At 28.2% G+C, this 21,337-nt stretch overlaps 2 protein-coding genes across 6 annotated transcripts; one reads left to right on the forward strand and one right to left on the reverse strand.

The window, feature by feature from the left end:
• Positions 1-1,264: 1,264 nt before the first annotated feature.
• On the reverse strand, positions 1,265-21,337 carry LOC103568165 (cuticle protein 64-like). 3 transcript variants are annotated; one of them, XM_053738470.1, is made up of 5 exons: positions 21,303-21,337; positions 20,728-20,823; positions 9,778-9,852; positions 2,036-2,183; positions 1,265-1,562 (listed from the first exon to the last, which is right to left on the reverse strand). In XM_053738470.1, exons 4-5 carry the CDS (start codon positions 2,172-2,174, stop codon positions 1,339-1,341), a joined length of 363 nt encoding a protein of 120 aa, XP_053594445.1. In that variant the 5' UTR covers positions 2,175-2,183; positions 9,778-9,852; positions 20,728-20,823; positions 21,303-21,337; the 3' UTR covers positions 1,265-1,338. The 3 variants fall into 3 exon arrangements, with proteins under 3 accessions (XP_053594445.1, XP_053594446.1, XP_008543115.1); XM_053738471.1 differs by lacking the exons at positions 20,728-20,823; positions 21,303-21,337 and having other exon boundaries at positions 9,778-10,389; XM_008544893.2 differs by lacking the exons at positions 9,778-9,852; positions 20,728-20,823; positions 21,303-21,337 and adding an exon at positions 2,253-2,485.
• On the forward strand, positions 15,711-20,487 carry LOC103568163 (BTB/POZ domain-containing protein 9). Of its 3 annotated transcripts, none has more exons than XM_008544892.3 (9): positions 15,711-15,815; positions 16,022-16,377; positions 16,440-16,592; positions 17,914-18,103; positions 18,175-18,430; positions 18,505-18,637; positions 18,715-18,852; positions 19,225-19,484; positions 19,548-20,487. In XM_008544892.3, exons 2-9 carry the CDS (start codon positions 16,063-16,065, stop codon positions 20,029-20,031), a joined length of 1,929 nt encoding a protein of 642 aa, XP_008543114.1. In that variant the 5' UTR covers positions 15,711-15,815; positions 16,022-16,062; the 3' UTR covers positions 20,032-20,487. The 3 variants fall into 3 exon arrangements, with proteins under 3 accessions (XP_008543114.1, XP_008543112.1, XP_008543113.1); XM_008544890.3 differs by having other exon boundaries at positions 15,891-16,377; positions 19,548-20,477; XM_008544891.3 differs by having other exon boundaries at positions 15,905-16,377; positions 19,548-20,477.

Here is a 21,337-nt window from a genome sequence, read left to right on the forward strand (position 1 = left end):
GCTTTTTGTAAAGTCGCCATCATTGCTTACGAATTTAACTGGATTAAGCTTTCTTTTAAATTACTTAATCGAAAAAAGTCATGACCTCAATAGGCTGACCGAGTGAATGCAGCAAATTGATTTCCGACGTGCGATACACGTTGGCAGTGTCCCGTCTGCATTTTCGAATAAAATAGTAGGAAATTATTTGAGACACGAATTCTCAGAATCACATGCTCATACAGTCACTGCTTTGCTTCCGCACTATAAAGTTCTTTTTTAGAGTGGGCAAGTTGATATCATTATTCCTTATTTATTTCTGGTAAATTTCATAAAAAAATTACAGTGGCCTGGAACCGATGATTATGAAAAAGCTCAACGTAATATTTGGAGAGTTAATGGCCAAGTTGCTGATTACGTAAAAATTGTACATAATCTAATTGAAGTACTTGTTCGGAATTCGGGGCACTTGGTACTCACTGATCAACCTGAATGGCCATTGAATTTAATTACACAATTCACTCATCATCAAACTATTCGCTAGATTATGTGTATATATTTATTTAGACGATTTGAGCGCAGCCCCGTTTTAATAATAAAACTTATAAAAATTATATTTATTATACTTTTTATTAGATAAATAATTTTAATATTTTCGTGTGTTCTTAATTTTATAAATATGATACTGAAATGGTTTATATGTTCCCGGGGGCTAGAAATAAAAATTCTAATCATTAATTTTTTAAAAATATTTCTTCTTAGAGAATGAAGGAGGAAAAATAAAGAAAAAACAGATTTGTTGTCTTACATCTGGAAAATAGAATTTTCCAGAGCTCAAATGAGTCTACTCTCTCACATTTAAATGATCAGATTTTCTAATCTTCAATAATATCGACGCTGTATTTCACATGTATCTGATTATTTTTAAATTATGAGACAATCGTTTGAGTTGCGCATTTTTAAATTTAAAAAACTTTGAATTTAACTATCGTTCTTATTAATTTGTACTGGAAAGTAACTGAGATACAAAATTTTAAATTATAAGTTATAAGAGCAGAACTTAAAAATACATAGACAGTATTTCATTTTGAAGTATCAGAAAACAATTTATTCGATAAAAGTCATCAGTTTAAAGTAAATGATTAACGAATGAAAATTTACAATTTCAAATTTGTTAATTAATATAAGAAAAAATAAAAATAAATAATTCATTTCTTTTTAATAGATTTTAATTAAATTATAATCATTCGAAAACTGGTGACACCTGGCCTTCAGTAGACCAAGAGCCAGCAGAAGTGAGAAGAAGTGATCCGGAAAAATGAAGATTTGTCTTCTTCTGGCCAAATAATGTGGAACCAATTACCAGTTGTTGTAGTATCCTAAACCGTGTCCTAATCCGTGGTAACCAAGACGAAGTGGAGAAGTGTACAAAGGTGAATGGTAACCATTGTAGCCGTGTACGGGAGCTACAGATGCAACAGGTGCTACAGGAGCTGTATAGGCTGAGTGACTTAATAATGGTGATACTGCTCCGTGACTCAATGCTGGGTAGTAAGGAGAATGTACATAACCATGTCCAAGTCCTATAGAAATACAAAGTCATTAATTGGTCACTTTTTTATTTTAATGTGTGGTTCAGTAAAAAAATCTAATTGATCTTGATAATTAATTAATTATATAATAGTCGTAAATAATAAGTTCGAGATTTGGAGGCTATTAAAATCAACAATTTATTTAAAAATAATTATTCATGGAAAAAAATGAACTCTAATTCTAAATAGTAATTCTTTTATTTATAATTAAAATGTAAATAATTATAGAATAATTATTAAAATTAATTGTCTAAAAAATCGAAATTTAAACATTAAAAATTTATGACATTTATTACAAAATTTATTGTTTGGAATTTAAAAAATTCCCTATATTTATACCCAGGTTAATTAATTTTTTTCTGTGTATGATTATTTGAAATTTGATATTTTTAAAAATCATAATTTTAATAGCGAAAATTTTTCTAAATTCATTTAGGTTTTAAAGATAGAAAAATTAAAATTACCGTTGTATCCATAAGCATGGCCACCGACATAATGTCCAGAGTATCCTGGATATCCTAGACCAATAACTCCACGTTTCTCTTGTTTTTTCGGCTCTACAGCATCCTCACCAAAAATAGGCGAAGCAAGAGCAAAGAGCATGATAATTGCCTATTACCAATCAAATAATTAAGTTTAAATTTGTTGTACAATAATTTTATTAATTAAAAATTTACTTACCAGAGTATTCATGGTATGAGAGATAAAGATTGATTTTATCAAACGACGCTTACACAAATGATAGCTGGGTCTAAACTGATGCAGAAATAGTCTAGACACACCCCTTTTATACTAAAGTTGTCTAGACTTTTCATGCGGGGGATAGATTATGTGACGAAATCGAGTCTGTAGTAAAGACAACGATGTGAATCGTGAGAGAAACAAAATTCACTTACATACCGTGCGATTGTCAATAACACTACAGAGATTATTGCACTGTTACTAATAGTACAAAATATAACAATGTAATATTTATATTTACTGTGTCATATTATGAGCCTTTCTAAATTACTATTTTTTAAAAACTCACTCGTCACGAAAAAACCTTCATTTGGGATCAATCAATCGATGATCTATTGTCTATCACTAGATAATAGAAGGGGAGCAATTACATTGGGTAAGATAAACTCTTATTCTTTATTGTACGGAAAAAAATCAACTAGAAAAGTTGAGAAACGACAAGTGATATAATGATAAAGTAATCAATAAATACTGTCATTATAAATAGTAATTTTTTAATTTATAATTAAAACGTAAATAATTATAAGATAAATATTCAAAATTATTGTCTATATAGGAAAAATTAATATTTGAACTTTAAAAGTCGTAAATTAAACTTAAAAAATTTATGAAATTTGTTGTTTGGAATTTAAAAATTCCCTATATTGACACCCAAGTTCCGGGTTATATTTTAAAACACTAATTTTTAAAGTTTTTTTTTAATGATACTGAAATTAGCCGCCTAATAATTTTGACTTTTAATTCAAAACGATAAATTGAAAAAAAAAAAAAAATATTTGAAAAAATTGCACATATAGTTTTTTTAATTTTCTACATGTGCATAATTTTATTTTTTTTTGTGACTGATGTATTGTACATATAAAATGTTTTGTTCAAAATTTCAAAATTCCCTATATTTAAACCATAATTTAGAATTATAATAAGAGAGGTCTGAACTTTGGTCTCTATCGCACTCAAGTCAGCAAAGCTTGAGCAAAAAAATTCTACAGACCCTCCTTAGAACACTAATTTTCAAAGTTTATTTTTTTTCTGTATTTCGTTATAGTTTTGCTGTGATTTATTTATAGTAAATACTCAAATATAAAATAATATTAAAAATGAAAGGTAAAAAAATAATAAAAAAATAATATAAGTTATCTATGATAAAATTTAATCCGTACTAGACTGGAACAATAATTTCCTTGTACGCATCTTGAATTTCACATGTCTCCAAATAAAATTTATACATGTACTTTCACTGTTACAAATATCATTGGACAGTTACGTAAACATCATAAAATATATATATATATATATATATATATATATATATATATATATATATATATATATATATATATATATATATGCTTGATGAAATTTTTTTTTTTATCAAGTATAATGTATCCAGTAAATCCTTATAGTTCTTTACAATCTTTTGCGACAGTACTTCCTTTCATTACATGACATATCTCTCATTCTTTGTGATTAAGCTGACGAGCTATTAGATATGTAAGGACCTACAATACCAGTCTAATCATTAATGACCAAACAAAACTATTACTGGTGAGTGTCTTGTCATGTGTGCCAATTACGCTAGAAAGAATTCTTAAGTGTCATTTGATACGAGATCTCTGATCCCGAGGGCGTTATTTTGCATTGAGTAAAATTCAGTGCATAGCCATGTAAATGAAAAAAAAAAAAATTAAATGTTAATAAATATGGGAGTAGAGATAAAAAATAAACATTTTATTTATTTGAATTAGATTAAAATACGTCATAGTTATATTGCACTGGAGATTTCCGAGGCCTGAGGCTACGTGATAAACGTAACAATCGCTGTATCCAAGACTGCTATCCATCCAACTGAATTATGATCGTGTTTATGTCCGAGTCACCGGCTAAGATCTATGATTGTATTTATATATGTAGTAATCCATAAACGGCCGCGAGCAAATTGTGGATAAATTGTGATAGTCAACACTGCGATGGATTGGACAAAAAGAAGGATGAAAATAATATATGAAAGTTTATATTTCTATTATTTCTTGAGAAATAAAAATAATTAATTTACAATGGGTACATTGATCTATAGGTCAAGTAAATAAATGTCATTTTTTCAGATAAAATTTATTGGGGACTTATAGGATTTTTATTTACGCAATTTCGAAAAACATTAATGGCTAGGAAAAGTCAATAATCATTTTAGATTTAAATTTACTTGAAATCCCTGACAATTAAACGAAAAATTGCTTTTGATTTGATTATTTAGTTTTTAATATTGACTACAGCTGATTGTTAGGTATATGAATCAAAATTTGATTGTTTACGTAAAAATTACACCATCAGGCCTCAGGATTCTCGAAAATCCAGAGGAAAGACCCCGAAGGTCCTCTCAGTATGTGGACGGACGTGATACTCGCAAAAGTATTGAACAATTATTGCTCCAGATTTTTACTCCATCAATTTGCGCCAGCTTGTGCCAGAGTATTGCAAGAACTTTTGAACTCCCCTCACGAGGGTTCGAGGCTTCCTTTCGATGTGTACGGTTAAAGTATAAAAAGTCAACTTTCCCGAATAAGTTGACATTATTGTGTGTCTAGCAACTAAACTATTAAAGATTTTTTGCCTTCCGGTGTGTAATTCTGCAACAGCTCGGTCTCCATAATTCAGCATATCTTCCTGACCTCTTAAATTTCCTAAGCACTTTATTCGTAGTAACCGTTAGATGTTGATTTTTATTTATTTTTTTTAGTAACTCAAACCGTGTCGCAGCTAATGAACTGATCTGCGTGATGGCAGAGTAAGTCGCGAAACACAGGAAACGGTGTATATAGAGAATACGTCGTGTTTAAGGAGCGTAAGAGAGGAGGATAATATATATCCAAGAAATAAGTATCACTATGAGTAGGAGAAAAAGAGAAAGAAGATGTTCTGCCTACGGTTATGTTAAAATGGCGGGTGGCGTCTCGTTTTGCGTCGTTTAATTTTGGAAGTACACGCACCCGGAATAGATACCGCCCCCTCGTCAAATTTTGCTGCGCTTACCGGTAAAATCGGATCATTATCCGACGTATTCTTGATACATTTTTTTTTTTTTTTTTTTTTTTTTCATCCCACAGTAATTAATTATTTTATTAATTAATCCATTCACTCTACGTTTCATTATATATTTTTAATATTTTAAGTATATTTCTTTCATGTTTGTTCATACTTTTATATAATAATAACTGTCATTACATTATTAGACAATTAAGTTAATTCATGGACCATTTAAAAAGCAAACGGCGCGAATATTTCATTTTCATTATATTTCACACTTATAAATCTACTAAATAATTTCGTCACCTAAAAGTTAATTAGATAATTCAATTTACTTCTCTTCTCAACATCAAAGTAATATCAAGACTAAAAATTACCAAAAATTTTTCTTTATAAGACTGATGACATTTCAAGATTTACTAGACTTTTTGACAAAATTCATGTCGGACGTCTGGTTATAATTTTTTTTTCGTATTTGCTTATTAATTTATCAGAATATGCTATTAATCTAATTGAGATTTAGTTATTATTCAAAATACTATAGATTGTTTGAAAATTTTTGCTTGATCATACAGTAAAAGATATTAAATTTATTTTTAGTCTGGTTACGACAATAAAAATGATGAAAAAATATTTTTATTTATTTTTGCGGGAATAAAATCATAATATTTATTCATTTAAATATTTACGATCTATCATTAATCAATTATCGAACCTTTTGAGATTGAGTAGATAATAATTTCAAAGATAAAATTAAAAAAAAATGATATTAAAAAATAGTATGTATTTCCTTAAAGTGGAATAATATTTATACAAGAATGGTACAAGTGAACCTGGATTCATGCCAAAAGATTCCTCTTAGTGCTTACAAACGTCAAAATATCTGTCTAATGAAAATAATTTTACAATAGAAAGTTTTCGTCAAATCATTACTTTAAAATAGCCACCCTTATTAAAAGAGACGATTTAAAACGGTAGAAAAAAAAAATTTTAAATACTTTTTAATGCTTTTGAATACTTTTGAATCACCCTTTTTATGGGCACTCAACATTGCAAATCGTTTCGAAACGTTTTTCTGAATGAGGGCAAGGTATTTATTTAAGGTAAGAGACCTAATGTCCGATTAGGAAACTAGTACCCGATCACTCATGTACTCGTATATCTATATTTACTAAATTTTACTAAATATAGATATACTAATGCATGGGGTAATCGGGTACTATTTCCCTGTTCGAGTACTAGGTCTACCTTATTATTATTTTTTTTTTTTTTTCACTTAATTGTTTAAATTCAATTGTAGGAGAATAATAGTTGCCGAAGTGAGGCGAAAAAAATTTTTTGATCGTAAAGCACTCTCTGATGCTTCGCATCATGAGTCGTGCAAAATTCTTAATTAAAAATAAAATTTAATGATTTTAACCGTTAAAAATGAATATGAAATATTAAAAATATACGTAGGCACTTAAAATTTTTCTTTTTATCCGGAAACGGAAAAGTAACAGCGCGTCCTATTAATAACAGTTGAGAAGATATTTCAATGAATCGAAATAAATCGTGAGGGGGTTAAGCACGTCCGTGAGAGCCCAATGGGACAAAATGAATCTATATATGTGTATACAAATTTAAAAGCACAATCGCGCTTGCGTAAACGCTCGAAAGCTCGATCTAACACACCCGCATGTCTTCGTGAATGAAGTTTGAGAAACAGTCAGTACGCAGCTGGCATTCGTCTTTGAGTTTTGCTCTCTCGAAATTTCTTCAGTATCTAATAATATTTCCTCTACTCGAAGAGAGTTCACAACATCGAAAATACTTTTTTACATCAAGAAAAAGTTTGTACAGAAGATAATGTTTTTTTTTTCTTCATCTGGGGTAATGAGTCATTTTTTACTTATGCTAACATTAAATAATAATTTGCTTTTACTATTATGATCAATAACTTTTATAAATAAATGACAATTTAATTGACAAATCTAATTGACTAATTATTTTATCCTTCTTAAATTTTCAATTTAATTTATAAATCAACTAATAATTAACATGATTAATGTATTTAATGATATTTATTGATTGACATTAAATTTTAAAAACCGAGATTAATTATTTATTTATTAATTGCACGAATTAATAAAAAAAAATGGTAATAGTTAATAATGTAATGTTAAGATTTTTAGAAAATTAATAGATGTTTTTAATTAATAATAGATTTGCTGTAATTATTAAAATAATAAATATTAATGAGTAAATTAACTATAGAACTTAACTATGACAGTTAAATATTTGATAGATGATATTTATTTAAAGAAAAAAAAATGTTTTTTAAAAAAAGAGGCGCCATATAGTTAGTCAGTGACAGTCGGTTCCAGATAATTTCATCTAGTCGACAAGCAGACCACCGAAATGTGACTTGATGCTGATCATAACAGAATGGAAAGATGGAACAAATAAATGTAAGAAAAAATAAAGGAGAGTACAAGGAATTATAAGTACGAGAAGAGAATGAATAGAAAATAATGAGGGAAAATGAGAAAAGTAGAGTACTGAGAAATGCGTAGTGAGCTTTTTGCGTTCAACAGCAGATAATCGTTGGGGATGTGAGTTGGACACGACGTAGCGGGCGTGAGGAATTTCGCCGTCTACGTGTCGACTGCCAATCCAAACAAATAAAACATTTCTGGAAGTAATGTAATTTAAGAGTCAAGCCAGAACCGCGCTGAGGATAAACAATTGAATTTAAGAAAGCACGCAAAAGTAGACCAAGTTTTTCAGGCAAGGGTATAAATATATATATATATATATATATATATATATATATATATATAAATATATATATATATATATATATATATATATATATATATATATATATACAGTTTTATCGAAATTTAATAGTACTCATGTTTATTAATTGGAAAATTATTTCATTTAATGTGAAGATAATTTTTAAAAATTTATAATTCATAAGGATTTTTATTATTTTAATTATTTTGAATTTTCTTTTTTTTATTGTAAATGTACTGAATGAAAATGCACATTAAATTTCTAGGGCAGTTGCATTACTTTACGTACATACATAAACTTTTACTAGAAAAGCTAAATCTAAATATAGTTATGTATATCCTGTGCGTTTTGACGTACCCATAAAATTAACGTATCGGAAGTGTTAAATTTCTATTTCTTTGAACGAACCAAATACTAGATAAGACTAGTCATTAAATAAATTTAATTTATTGTGCAACGGTAAGTAATCAGTATATTAATGAATAAAAAAACTGGTCCAAAATTATAAGTATTTAAAAAACTTTTAAGCTCTCGTTGAGTTTAAAGTTATTTTTTTTGTAAATAAAATTTTTTGATCCATTTTGTCCCAAATATCTTTATATAGATACTAGTGCATTGTTTATACATTTATAAAATAAATCATTCGCAATAATAGGCAATTATTCAAATTTAAATTACAAAGTAAGAATTTTGATCCGACCAGGTGGTCTAATTTGTAGTGCTAATGTTTTCGTAGAAACTGCAAGCATGTACGTTTGAACATTTGAATTGTTAGACTGAGCGTCGTCCAAAAAGAAACATAGCTGTTACCGTTTGAAATGTGCTGTAAATCTTGGAATAATTATTCTAGCCTTCACTCATAATATTTTATGGTGATTACATGTGATGTGTAAATATAATAACGTCTCACGTGAAAATAATGTGGCCACATAAAATTATCATTGTTATTATTAATAATAAATTCAAAGTTAAAAGAAGTTGTTGTAACTAAAAAGGTTGATGAGGATTTGTCTTTTTCCGCTTTGCTGCCGCTGAAATTTGAGTTCGCCAGCAAAGGGGAACAGGCCGATCTTCTTCTACTTGACTACCAATTTAATATCAATCCATAAATTACATGAATAAAAAATAGTTATAAATAGATAAGTATATTTTAAATTTATAAAATATTTGGGTATTTAATTTTAATTGGAAATTATGAGAATAATTGGGTATAAATAAATGAAATTAATTTTAATTAGAATTTTGGGTGTAAAGTAAAAGACACGAAGAACTATTATTAATTTTAATACCGTTAAGAATTAGTGTTAAGGAGGTAGAGATGTATCAAAATGGCTTAGTTTAAATATATATATATATATATATATATATAAATGGATGCATATGAGAGCCTTCGAGAGAACCTATCGTCGTTAGGATTAACGGCCTATTCCCGACTTCGTATTCGGGGTATTTCCGTCACACGTTTGAGTGTCAGTAGACGCTGTACTGTGTTTTAGCCGCCCTCGCTTTAAGAAACACGTTCCACAACCGTGTTACAATAATATAATGTCTATGTACGCCGACGCGAATTTAAATCAAATGTTCTTTTGGAAGCTTACAGAAAAATAAAATAAACCAAATCGTGGTAATAAAATTAAAAATAATTAAAACAGAATATAGTTACCTCATAAACAACTTGCAGTATGTACGGTATGCTGATAAATTGCGTACAAGTCCAGGAAACTCCTTTCTCGTTTTTCTGGAATCAAAAATAAATTTTCTTGCTTTTGAACATATTAATAACTAATTATTTAAATAAAAAAACAAAAAATAGTAAATTATCATACAATATCAAGTTGTCAAGATAAACTTTGCTTTCGCGCGTGAACATTTGCAGTTGGCTCGCTTTCTACTTCTCATATTTTATATATATATAATGTATGTGGACATGAGCTGAGTTAATGTTTCATGTTTGGGCGTGACGACACTCGTCTTGATAGTTATGACATTTGATTGGCAAAGTTAAATCTCTATATCCACCTACACTTTATAAACATATATTATACTACTTCTACTGCAGCTGCTACTACTATTTCGATGTATGAATATATGTATATATAAAGAATATGATTTATGTTATACTCAATTATGAAAACAAACAATAGTCCGAGATTGTCACGTACAAGTGAAAAATTTTAAGTAATTGATTGTCAATGTCTACTGCTTATGTTTTATATTTAATACTATTATATAAACATTGATATTATATTTAGTATATTTGTTGTTATTGTTAGTATACGCGAAATATAAACTTTTATTTTTAATAATAATATTTAAATAAAAATATTATAATTAAATAAAGTAGCAATCGTAAATTATATAAACTTAATATTATAGAGAAATTTTAACTGTCATATATAAATATAACTTAGAATTATGCTCGTCTCTAAGTATTATCGGACGTCATGGTCGTTGATTCGTAGGCACTGAGCCATACTACTTAATGTTTCCAAATTTAAACAGAAAAGCTTTATGGAAAAAATGAAAAACAATTATAATTAATTGTTTGATAATTAATCATTTTAAATGTATGATAATTTTTTGACAAACGTTACAGATATATTTTGTTTGTTTTATTCATTTAATTATTAAGTAAAGATATTCATTAATCATGTGAGAAGGTTGTAGATTTTAAAATCTTTGAGTGTTAATTAGACAAACTGAGGCACGTGCCAACGGTTCGTTACACAGCTGCGGTGTCGACGTTTTGGAAATTTTTATCTTAAAGTTTTAAGTACTGATTCTAGTACAAGTATTGGATACTATGATCTGTCATGTTGTATTTAATATAATTTTGCTAATGGTATACTTTTATTCATTTTCGAAAGCTCATATTTAAATTATATTGCCTATGGATATATAGATTTTAGTTTAAAATTTTTTTATTTTTTTTTCGATACTTCTCAAAGAGATGTGTCAAAAATTTAGACTCAACATTGCGTGTATTATGTGTTGAAAGATATATTCAGTTGATTCACTGATCTGATGATATTCGAGAGCTTCTAAACGTGCTTATACATTTTTCATTGGCTAAATATATAACACGGAGTTAAGTGAAGAAATACTTAAACTTGGGTCTTGGAAGCGAAATAGGTGGATTTATTGAAAGTATTTTTATTTTTGTATACAGTTTTTTTTTTCTTTAACTGATGTAATATAAAGATGAGTATGTGTTAAAGTCATTGATCTAATAATGAGTTTAGTTTAAAAATATATATTTTTTTATTGCTACTGACAGAATTATTTTATCAAGGAACCCTTTTTTACTATAAAATAATAAAGATATTTTTGATTGCATTTTTTTTATGCGTGACTGAAATACCTGTCATAAATAAATAAATAAATTTTTTTTTTTAATTACTAAGCCTTTGAATTATTTGAGTAAATTTATAATAAAAAAATTTGTTCACAAAAGGATTAAATTTTCTTTATTTTATATACCTTAGTAATGTATTATGCACCCTTAGTCTTAAATTCTTTTCGTCAACTTGAGTTAAAAGCAAATAATTATTTTCGTTTTTCTGACAATAAATATCTATAAATATCGTCAAGTATGAGACAACGTCAACACAAGTATTTTATCCAATGCTCATTATTTAGTTGACAAAATTTGACAGTAAGTCATTATAATAATGCAAGAGTACTCAGATAACACCCTACGTTAATATAAAACCCGAAAGTACTTATGGGCTAAACGCATTTAAATTTTAGCTCCGTACCTAAAAGCTTGCGTAGATAGAAATAAAAAAAAATTTGGAAAAAAACTAAAAATTTCATGGCTGTATTTAAAAAACTGAATACCATAATACTAGTATTATTTTTATTAATTTACTCAACAATGGGAAAAAATAGTTTAATATCGAATTCTGAAAACATCAATACTCAGAGCGAGATAATGGTAAGTTGAAAATATACTTTTATATTTAAATAATTTAGAATTATTTTAAATTTACACGGAAATACACTCGTAACATTTTCAAATTGTAGGTAAATATTGTGAAAAATTGTTATCCAGAAATGAAAACTATATTAATTTATAGTTGCAATGGCGAAGATATAATAAGATCATTGATTGAATTACAAAATCATACTTTACTTATAAATTGTAACAAAAATATTACAAATGAATTAGATACATACAAAGAAATAGATTTACTTATCATAATTCCTTCCGAGTTAATAGCATCTAGTTTATTTATTTCGAGCGATTGGACTTCAAATTCAGTAATAAAGATAAAAACGATGATTATAATATTTGAGGAAAAGAAACAATGCAATGTTAATATGATGAAATTTTTTTTCACTACATTACGCATGAATATAAATTCAGCATATCTTATTTGCTTTGATTACAATTTTATTCAGTTTGATCAAATTTATAAAGTATATACTTATAATATGTACATGAATTACGCACCACCACCATGGTCTGCAATTATAAAATTTAAACCGACAAATCCTCGTTTTTCACCCATAGAAATTTTTTTTCGTAATTATACTGAAGGTGAGTAGAGTAAAAAAAACAATAATGTAATAACGTAACCCTCGTTCCGTATTTTTGTTTTCGGTCCAGGGTATATAAATATACTTAGTTAAAAAGAATTTTCGAAAATCAAAATGGTTTTAGTATTCCAAAATATGATCGTTCAGATTTTCGTTTTTCATTATACTTGGTGTTCAAAAATAACTGTAAAAAGAAATTTAAAAAACTAACATAGTTATCCTAGATGAAAATTTTAAATAAATGGGAAGACTCATAAATAGGGAACGACGGTTAAATTGTTTTTTGTTAATTCTATTGATATATATTATTATTTTTTCATGGTATCACACAGAAAGTATATGCTATAATTTTGATTTTGATCGTACTAGAAAACTTGATGGTTATAAAATAAGAACAGCGTTGAAAATTCGAACAAGTTCCGATTTCGTAGATACAAGTGATGTCGATGCGATTGACTCAGTTGAATTTGTACCCATGAAGGTATTACGTGCCATTTCAAAAGCATTAAATTTGAAAATAATTATAGTATATATACCAACATCAGATAGAATCCAAAATAATTTGGACATTATTGACAGCTTGATTTTTGGAAAAGATATAGATATGATTGCAAATTCAGTTCTGATTACATTTGAAAAGAATATGAAGTCAACTTTAGTCCATGTATCATACCCTCTAAGATATTTAACAGACGTTATAGTGACGCATAATCGTGGATTAGAAACACCACTAGAGAAAATGTATGATTATTACGGTTATTTGATCATTTCTTCAACAATTATAATTTTGTTGTTAACGTTTTGTTTAATCTACTGTATGAAAAATACTGAAAATAATGGAAATAAAAAATTATCATTTGCAATTTTTGAATGTTTACGTTTGTTGATAAATCATTCGCTTCACATGTGCATGGACAAGCCGGCAGTGAGAATATTTTTTTCTGTTATATTTCTTTATTTTCTAATAATACAAGCGACATTTTCCGGCCATTTAGCCTCATTTTTAACGAAACCTGTGTATCGTAAAAATGCCGAGACACTTGATGATCTTCTAGATCCACGTTACCCAAAAGTTTATGCTCATAATGCACTGAAAGAATACATAAACGATCCATTGTTGATAAATAAAATGGTTTTCAGTGATGAATATTGTCGAGATTTTATTCACAACAGTACTTCTAATGCTTGTATTGCGATTGATATGAATATGCTTGAGGCTAGTTACGCATACGATTTACATGTTTCCAAAAATCCTCTGCTTACTAGATACGCTGGATTTTTATATCGTCATGAATGGCAATTGGCATCACGTATTGACAAAATTATTATGTCTTTAGCACAGTCCGGTATTTTGATGAAATGGTATGAAATATTTAATCGACGAATAAATAAAAAAATACAAATGAAGAAAGATGAATTAAACAACTATTATCGTCCTTTGATTATTAATGATTTAAAGTTTGCTTTTAAACTTTTGGCTATTGGATTATTCTGCTCAATCGTTTGCTTCATTATTGAAATAACCATTCAAAAAATTATCGTTATTTACAGAACTAAAAGAAGGATGATACGAACACTTGAAATGAGTTCAATTTTAATACCTACTGGAATTATTATTTTTAAGTGGCGTCAAATAATGAACTATATACTTAGACAAATGATGAGATAATAGTAATATTATTACATTTAAGTGATTAATTGATTTTAAAGTGTTTTCATTGATATATAATAGTCGAAAACCGTACAAAGGAGAGACCAGGACACGACAGGGTACCAAGTAAAAAAAAATATAACAAACATTTTTTTAACTTTGTAATGTTTTTCTGCTGATTTTAATCACCGCACATAAATTTATAATACATATATTAAATGCATTTATGATTAACTTCAATATAATTAATCAGAAGATTTCTTTTCCTTACGAAAAACGGGTACTCCAAACAATTATTTCCTGTTTTATGGAAAGTTTTTAGTAGCCTGTGTTACTCGAATCGCTTTCATATTTATGAAGTATGTGGTAAAAACTCAACGATAAAAGTGATTGCACAATTATAAAATTTTCAAGGTACCCAGTCGTACCACAATCTGTCCTTGAGATATTTCTATTAGTTCATAATAATAAAGCACACAATAATGATTATTATTCGTCATTAATATATATTAAAATGTAACACTAAACTGTATGCTATGTAATTGGATTAAAATAATTAAATAAAATTTTGGAGTGATTAAAAAAAAAAACATTACGAAGTCTAAAAATTTTTTCCAATTAATAAGATCCTTGAAAACAAAGAAAAATATATAAAATAGCCTTAACTTTGTCCCTGTTGGGAATAACTCCACATAATACAAACGTTTTTAGGTCATTTCGATGTCCTCTATATAATAAGGAAAATTCCAACAAGTCCTGAGAAAAATTTATTTTTTGATTCCAGACCTATATGAGGATAAATGAGGATGGATGACATTGTCCATGTCTTTCTACGAAGAGTGGCCTGTAACTTTTTTCTGTTGGGGACAACTTTGTACAATATAAATATTTTTTGTTCATTATGATGTCCTCTAGTAGGAAAAACTCTAAAAAGTCCTAAGAAAAATTATTTTTTCGAAGTATGACGGAGTATCTGAGAAGGGAGGATAAGGAAGAATCTAAGAGGGTGGTCCATGTATTTTTAGGAGAAACTATGAAAAGCTATAGGATTCGCTCTATTCCCCAAAAATACTGTAAATAATTCGATTTATCAATTTCCGGCTTTAGGACTTCAGGTCTTCAAAACTATCGGAACCCCGAAACTCTTATCAGCTGATCACCAATTAATATACTATGAAAATTTCGTTATTAGTCAGTATGCTGCCAATTTCAAAATTGAATAAACATTCATCAATATCATATTTTATATTATATATATATATCATATTGCGCATTGATATTGTTGATATCTAACTGATCGTTGCGTAGCTATTTTTGTTACCAGTTGATGATAAGCTAGAAACTCTCACTGGTTTAATTGATCTCTCGAGCAGACGTTATCTAGCGACTATATTTATTTGCATTCATCTCCATCATGGTTGCTTCTTCATCGCTCCGATAATAATATCCCAATCTTGTGAACAATCTCCATAAATTTTGAGTAATAATACTCAACAACAACCTTATTCGTAAGTGCTCAAATTATAAATAATCCATATAAATTGTATTTTACCATTAAATTATCCGTTCATACGTACATACAGACATTTTTCACCAGACTATTGTTAGGATCTAAGTTGTCAGTCAATGTTTATTACGCAAACAGATCCACATGTCAACATCTCTCAACAACACGTTACAATTTATTGACTTAGTCTGTTGTCACCTAATATAGAATCGTCATCATAAAAAATAAAAACGTTGCTTCACCTGCAAATGAGCTCACATCACCATTTAAATCCTCCTTCAGGGGAGGTTGTACATATCAATCAACTGTCCGAGAACATTGGATCTCTCTATCTGTCCGATGACTACTTTGACGTTACATTAATCGTTGCTGGTCAAAGATTTAATGGTCACAAGCTAATTCTTGCTGCTCGTAGCCAGTATTTCCGTGCACTTTTGTACGGAGGTTTACGTGAATCTGAGCAAACTGAGATTGAGTTAAAAGAAACAACTTTACCAGCTTTCAAAGAACTTCTCAAGTATATTTATACCGGACATTTGTCTCTTGTCAATCAACGCGAAGAGGTATTTAATATTACAAAATTTCATATCACTCAGTTGTAATTTCTTATAAATTATTTTTGCAGACTATTTTAGATATTTTAAGTCTAGCTCATCAATATGGATTCGTTGATTTAGAAATGGCAATATCTGATTATCTTAAAGAAATTTTAGATATTAAAAATGTATGTCTTATTTTTGATGCTACTCGTTTATATCAGCTCAGTAGGTTAACTAAAGTAAGTTTTTATTTTTAATTTATTATTGTTAAATAATTTTTTTAGCCTACTGTACGGTGATTTTTACCTTTTCGACAATGTAATTTATGTAGTCAATAAAGTCTCGGATATCTTATAATTTTTACTGAAATGTTTAGACAAATTTTATGTCCCTGGGTAATTTCAGTGGAGGTCATTTTTAAATACTTCATTGAGCCTCTTTTTAAAAATTTAAAATGACTTCCAATTGTCACAAGCATCAAAATTTTATCAGTTGATTAAAAAAAATTTAAAACCTTTATTAAAAAAGGACAAGGTAGAAGTAATTTTGCCGAGGTATAGATTTTTAAAAAAATTACTTGAAATTGATATCAGTTGGGAGTTGAACGAAATTTGGAAAATAAATTTCAGTAAAATCTTCATGTTAGTTTCACAATTACAATTTAAAAATTTTATAGGCTAAAATTTATTCAAGAAATTTTGTTTAACCCCTAATTGATAGCTGCTGTAAGTGATTCTTTAAAAATTTTATATCGGCGAAATTACTACAGTCGAACACTATAACTAGGAGTCTATTATCTCAGAACTTCTTCTTAATCTTGACCCCCACTACGAGTTACGCTGTCTCCTACCGAGTGCTGTACATTTGTATGTACAGTCGAGTCTCGTTATGAGTCCGCTCGTTATGAGTCCGTGAACCAGGATTTCCACGGAAGACCTTCCCCCTCCACAACGTGAAAAAAAAATTAATTTCAGAGTCTCGATATGAGACCGTATATTCATGAAAAGAAATTAAGAGTTTATTAATCATATTACTCCTATTTACATATAAGAAACATAACACTCAAGTTAAACGGACTCATAACGAGATACTGGAAACAATCACGTACACACTCACACGCTTAAAAAGTGAGGAAGTTCAACTCACGACTGTCGCCTGCGCTGACAGAGTGGGGGTACACAAATTCTTAGAATTATATTCCCCTACACCCCTTTATGCGGGTTCATAACGAGACTCGACTGTATGTGTGTATTTATATATTCATTATATATGTGATGTAAGAGCACATGGGTTGTAGTTTACTCTTTAAAGAAAAAGTGACATTTGATAAGTCGAAGTTTCCAAGAAATTTCTGTTTCTCCGTAGACGAACTGTCCGAGTTAATAAAGTTCGACTGTACTACCCGGGAAGTTGTCCGTTTTTCAATTAAAATTTTAATTAATTGAATTAATTTTAATACGGTTATGACAATCGAAAGTCATTGAAAATTTTTAAAAAGTGGGGGCACTGTCTAAGAATATCCTTAAGATCATAATAGTAACAATAATAAAAATTTTATAGGTTTGTTATGAATACATGGATACCCATGCAATAGATATTATAAAACATGACAGTTTTCTTCAATTAAGTGCTGGTGCACTAAATGATTTAATATCCCGTGATTCATTTTATGCACCTGAAATAGATATATTTCTTGCTGTGCAGTCATGGGTTAAAGCAAATCCTGATGTTGATGTCAACCAAGTTTTAGGTTTGTTAAAAATTTTTGTCAAGTGAATAAATGGTGTAGATAATAGACGTTAATTAGACAATGATGTTTAGGGCAAGTTAGATTGTGTTTGATATCAATCACGGATTTATTAAATGTCGTACGACCTACGGGTCTTGTTACACCTGAAGCTATTTTAGATGCGATAGCTGCACGTACCCACACACGCGACTCAGAGCTCAATTACCGCGGACGATTGTTGGTTGACGAAAATATTGCTCATCCTGATTACGATGCTGATGTGTTGCAGGGAGAAATGAGAAGTTTTCTTCTCGACGGTGATACTCATAGTTATGATATGGAGCAAGGGTATTTTACAATTTTTTTTTGTATTTTAATTTTTATAATTGTTCTATTATTTTAATAATTTATTTTAATTTTAGATACACGAGACATGTTATCACTGACTTGAAAGATCATGGTATTGTTATTAAATTAGGGACACCAAGTATTATTAATCATATTAAAATGTTACTGTGGGATCGTGACTTACGTTCATACTCTTATTATATTGAAGTAATTAAAATTTATATTATTTATTTAAATGTTTAAATTTATGTTTTTATTTTAAAAAAAATATTATAACATTTCAGGTTTCTAATGATCAAAAAGATTGGGTAAAATTGATTGACTACTCGGATTATTTTTGTCGTAGCTGGCAGTATCTTTATTTTGAACCACGAGTTGTATATTTTATTCGTATTGTTGGAACCAATAACACTGTAAATAAGGTAATTAATTGCAATTTACATTAATTAATACTTCATGAATCAGTATCTACTTTTACTAATTAAAAAATATTCTCAAGTTTTTATTTTTTTTTCACCACATCTTTCAAATTGTTTTATTCTTTCAAGTATTTTAATTTTTAATTTTAATATCTTGATTCAATTGATTTTACTACTAAAAAATATTTTCTTAAGAATTTATTGAGCAAATTATCAGTAAGAAATATATTGACCATATGGAATCTCGTTTTCTCATCGAATTTTTTTACATGGGCTTTAAAACTATGATTTAAATCTCGTTCTTTATTTAAAATTAAATATTTTAATTTATCATTTTTTTTCAATAAACTGAAGTATTATCAATTGATTAAATAGGTATTTCACGTAGTAAGCTTTGAAGCTTATTACACAAATCATACAGAAAATTTATCAATGGGTTTTATAATTCCCACTCTAAATGTTGCCACAATGGATCGGAGCGCTTGTGTGATTGAAGGAGTAAGTCGTTCACGTAATGCATTATTAAATGGTCAAACTTCAAACTACGATTGGGATATTGGTTACACGTGTCATCAGATAGGATCTGGAGTTATTTTAGTTCAACTAGGACAGCCCTACATCATTGACTCAATGCGGTAATTAATTTAATTTATTTATTTAAAGTAAAATTAAATAAATTTATCAAATAATTATTACAGATTATTATTATGGGACTGCGACGACCGATCGTACTCATACTACATCGAAGTATCAGGAAACTCAAGAAATTGGGAGCGTGTTATTGATAAGAGTGAAGAAAATTGCCGGTCATGGCAAACATTGCGATTCAGTCCACCACGGCGTGTTGTATTTATACGTATTGTCGGTACGCATAATACGGCTAATGAAGTATTTCATTGTGTCCACTTTGAGTGTCCAGCAAGACGTGGTGAACTTGAAGGAGACAATCCGAAATCACCGAACCGTAAAGGCAAACGACAATCAACAAGCCAATCAACAAATACAACAGCATTAACGACATCACCAATTGCCTCTGAAGTTCTATCACCAGAAGATTTTTTTATTAATCCTGATGATCCATTTAATGCTGCTGCTGTTGCTGGTGGTGGTGGTGGTGGTGGGGGTGGGGGTGGTAGTGGTGGAGTAGTTAGAGCTGCTAGCTCTTTGGATTTGTTACAGTGAAATTATGATGATAATAATATCGTATACCTATGGCTGTTTGAATGATATTTTTTTATAGATATTTTAATATTTAATCATTTATGTGTATATATTTATGTATGTACACATAGTATTTATTGAAGAGATAAAAAAAATTAATTTTTGGAACAATTTTAGACTCATAGTTATAGAGTTATATTTTTGATCAATCAGTATTTCTTAATAGTAAGTAATAAGAATAAGAATTAATTTTTTTTTCTCGATATTGATACTATTATTATTATTGTTATTATTATTATATACGTATTTGGTAGTTATTGAAGGCCATTTTAATATTTTCTACCCAAATTAAATGAATTTCTTATTACTTCTAGTCTTTTTAATAAATTAAACTGTAAATTTAAATTATTAATATAATGTATATTAAAATTTAAAATTTTTTAACCGAGTTATCAACAATTAAATGTATTATTTCTGTTTATAATTTAATTAATAAATAAATTTGTTTGATACGGAATGTATTTTCATTCTTTTTGTTAATCAGTCAAAAATAATTCAAAGAATTGTTTTCTTAATATTTTACTGTTATTGATATTTGAATTTTGAAACGGGCATAAAAAAATTTTGTTGCTTATCACTAATGGTTTTAAATATGTAATTTAATTGCTTTAATTTTATAATCATGTATAAATTTAATAAAAATTGAAAAAAACTTACGTGTTGTACTGATGATTACTCAGAACCCACTAAATCACTTCACACACTGTTAATTACCACAAACTTTTTTATTTTAAAACTTTTTATTGTTACGAACTGCACATGTAAATTAAATGAAACTGAAGTTACCCGATGTATAATAATTTTTGGATTTCTTTAAATTATAAATGATAAAAAAAAATATATTTCAAATGATTGCACCTGTAGTTTTTAAAATTTTCTATATGATTTCTATTGATTTGTTAAAACAAAAATCCAAAAATTCTTAATTGTCTGCTAACTAGAGTCATGTAAATTAATTACGATCCTAAAATTAACAGCCAATTAATTTTCGAATTTATTTTTCGACAATTTGATTTTAAAAAAATAAATAAAAAATTGCACATGTAGAAAATTAAAAAAACTACGAGTGCAATTTTTCAAAATGTTTTTTTTTTGTAATTTATCGTGTTAAAAAAAAATTCCAATATTATGAGACGTCAGTTGACTTCATTATCATGATTAATTAAGATTTTTAACGATTAATATTAATGAATATTTAAAGATTTATTAGATTTATTTAAAAATTTAATCACCATCTAACGAAATTAGCCAAACGATTCTGTTGCTG

The sequence above is a fragment of the Microplitis demolitor genome, chromosome 4 (genome assembly GCF_026212275.2).
Source record: "Microplitis demolitor isolate Queensland-Clemson2020A chromosome 4, iyMicDemo2.1a, whole genome shotgun sequence".
NCBI lineage: Eukaryota > Metazoa > Arthropoda > Insecta > Hymenoptera > Braconidae > Microplitis > Microplitis demolitor.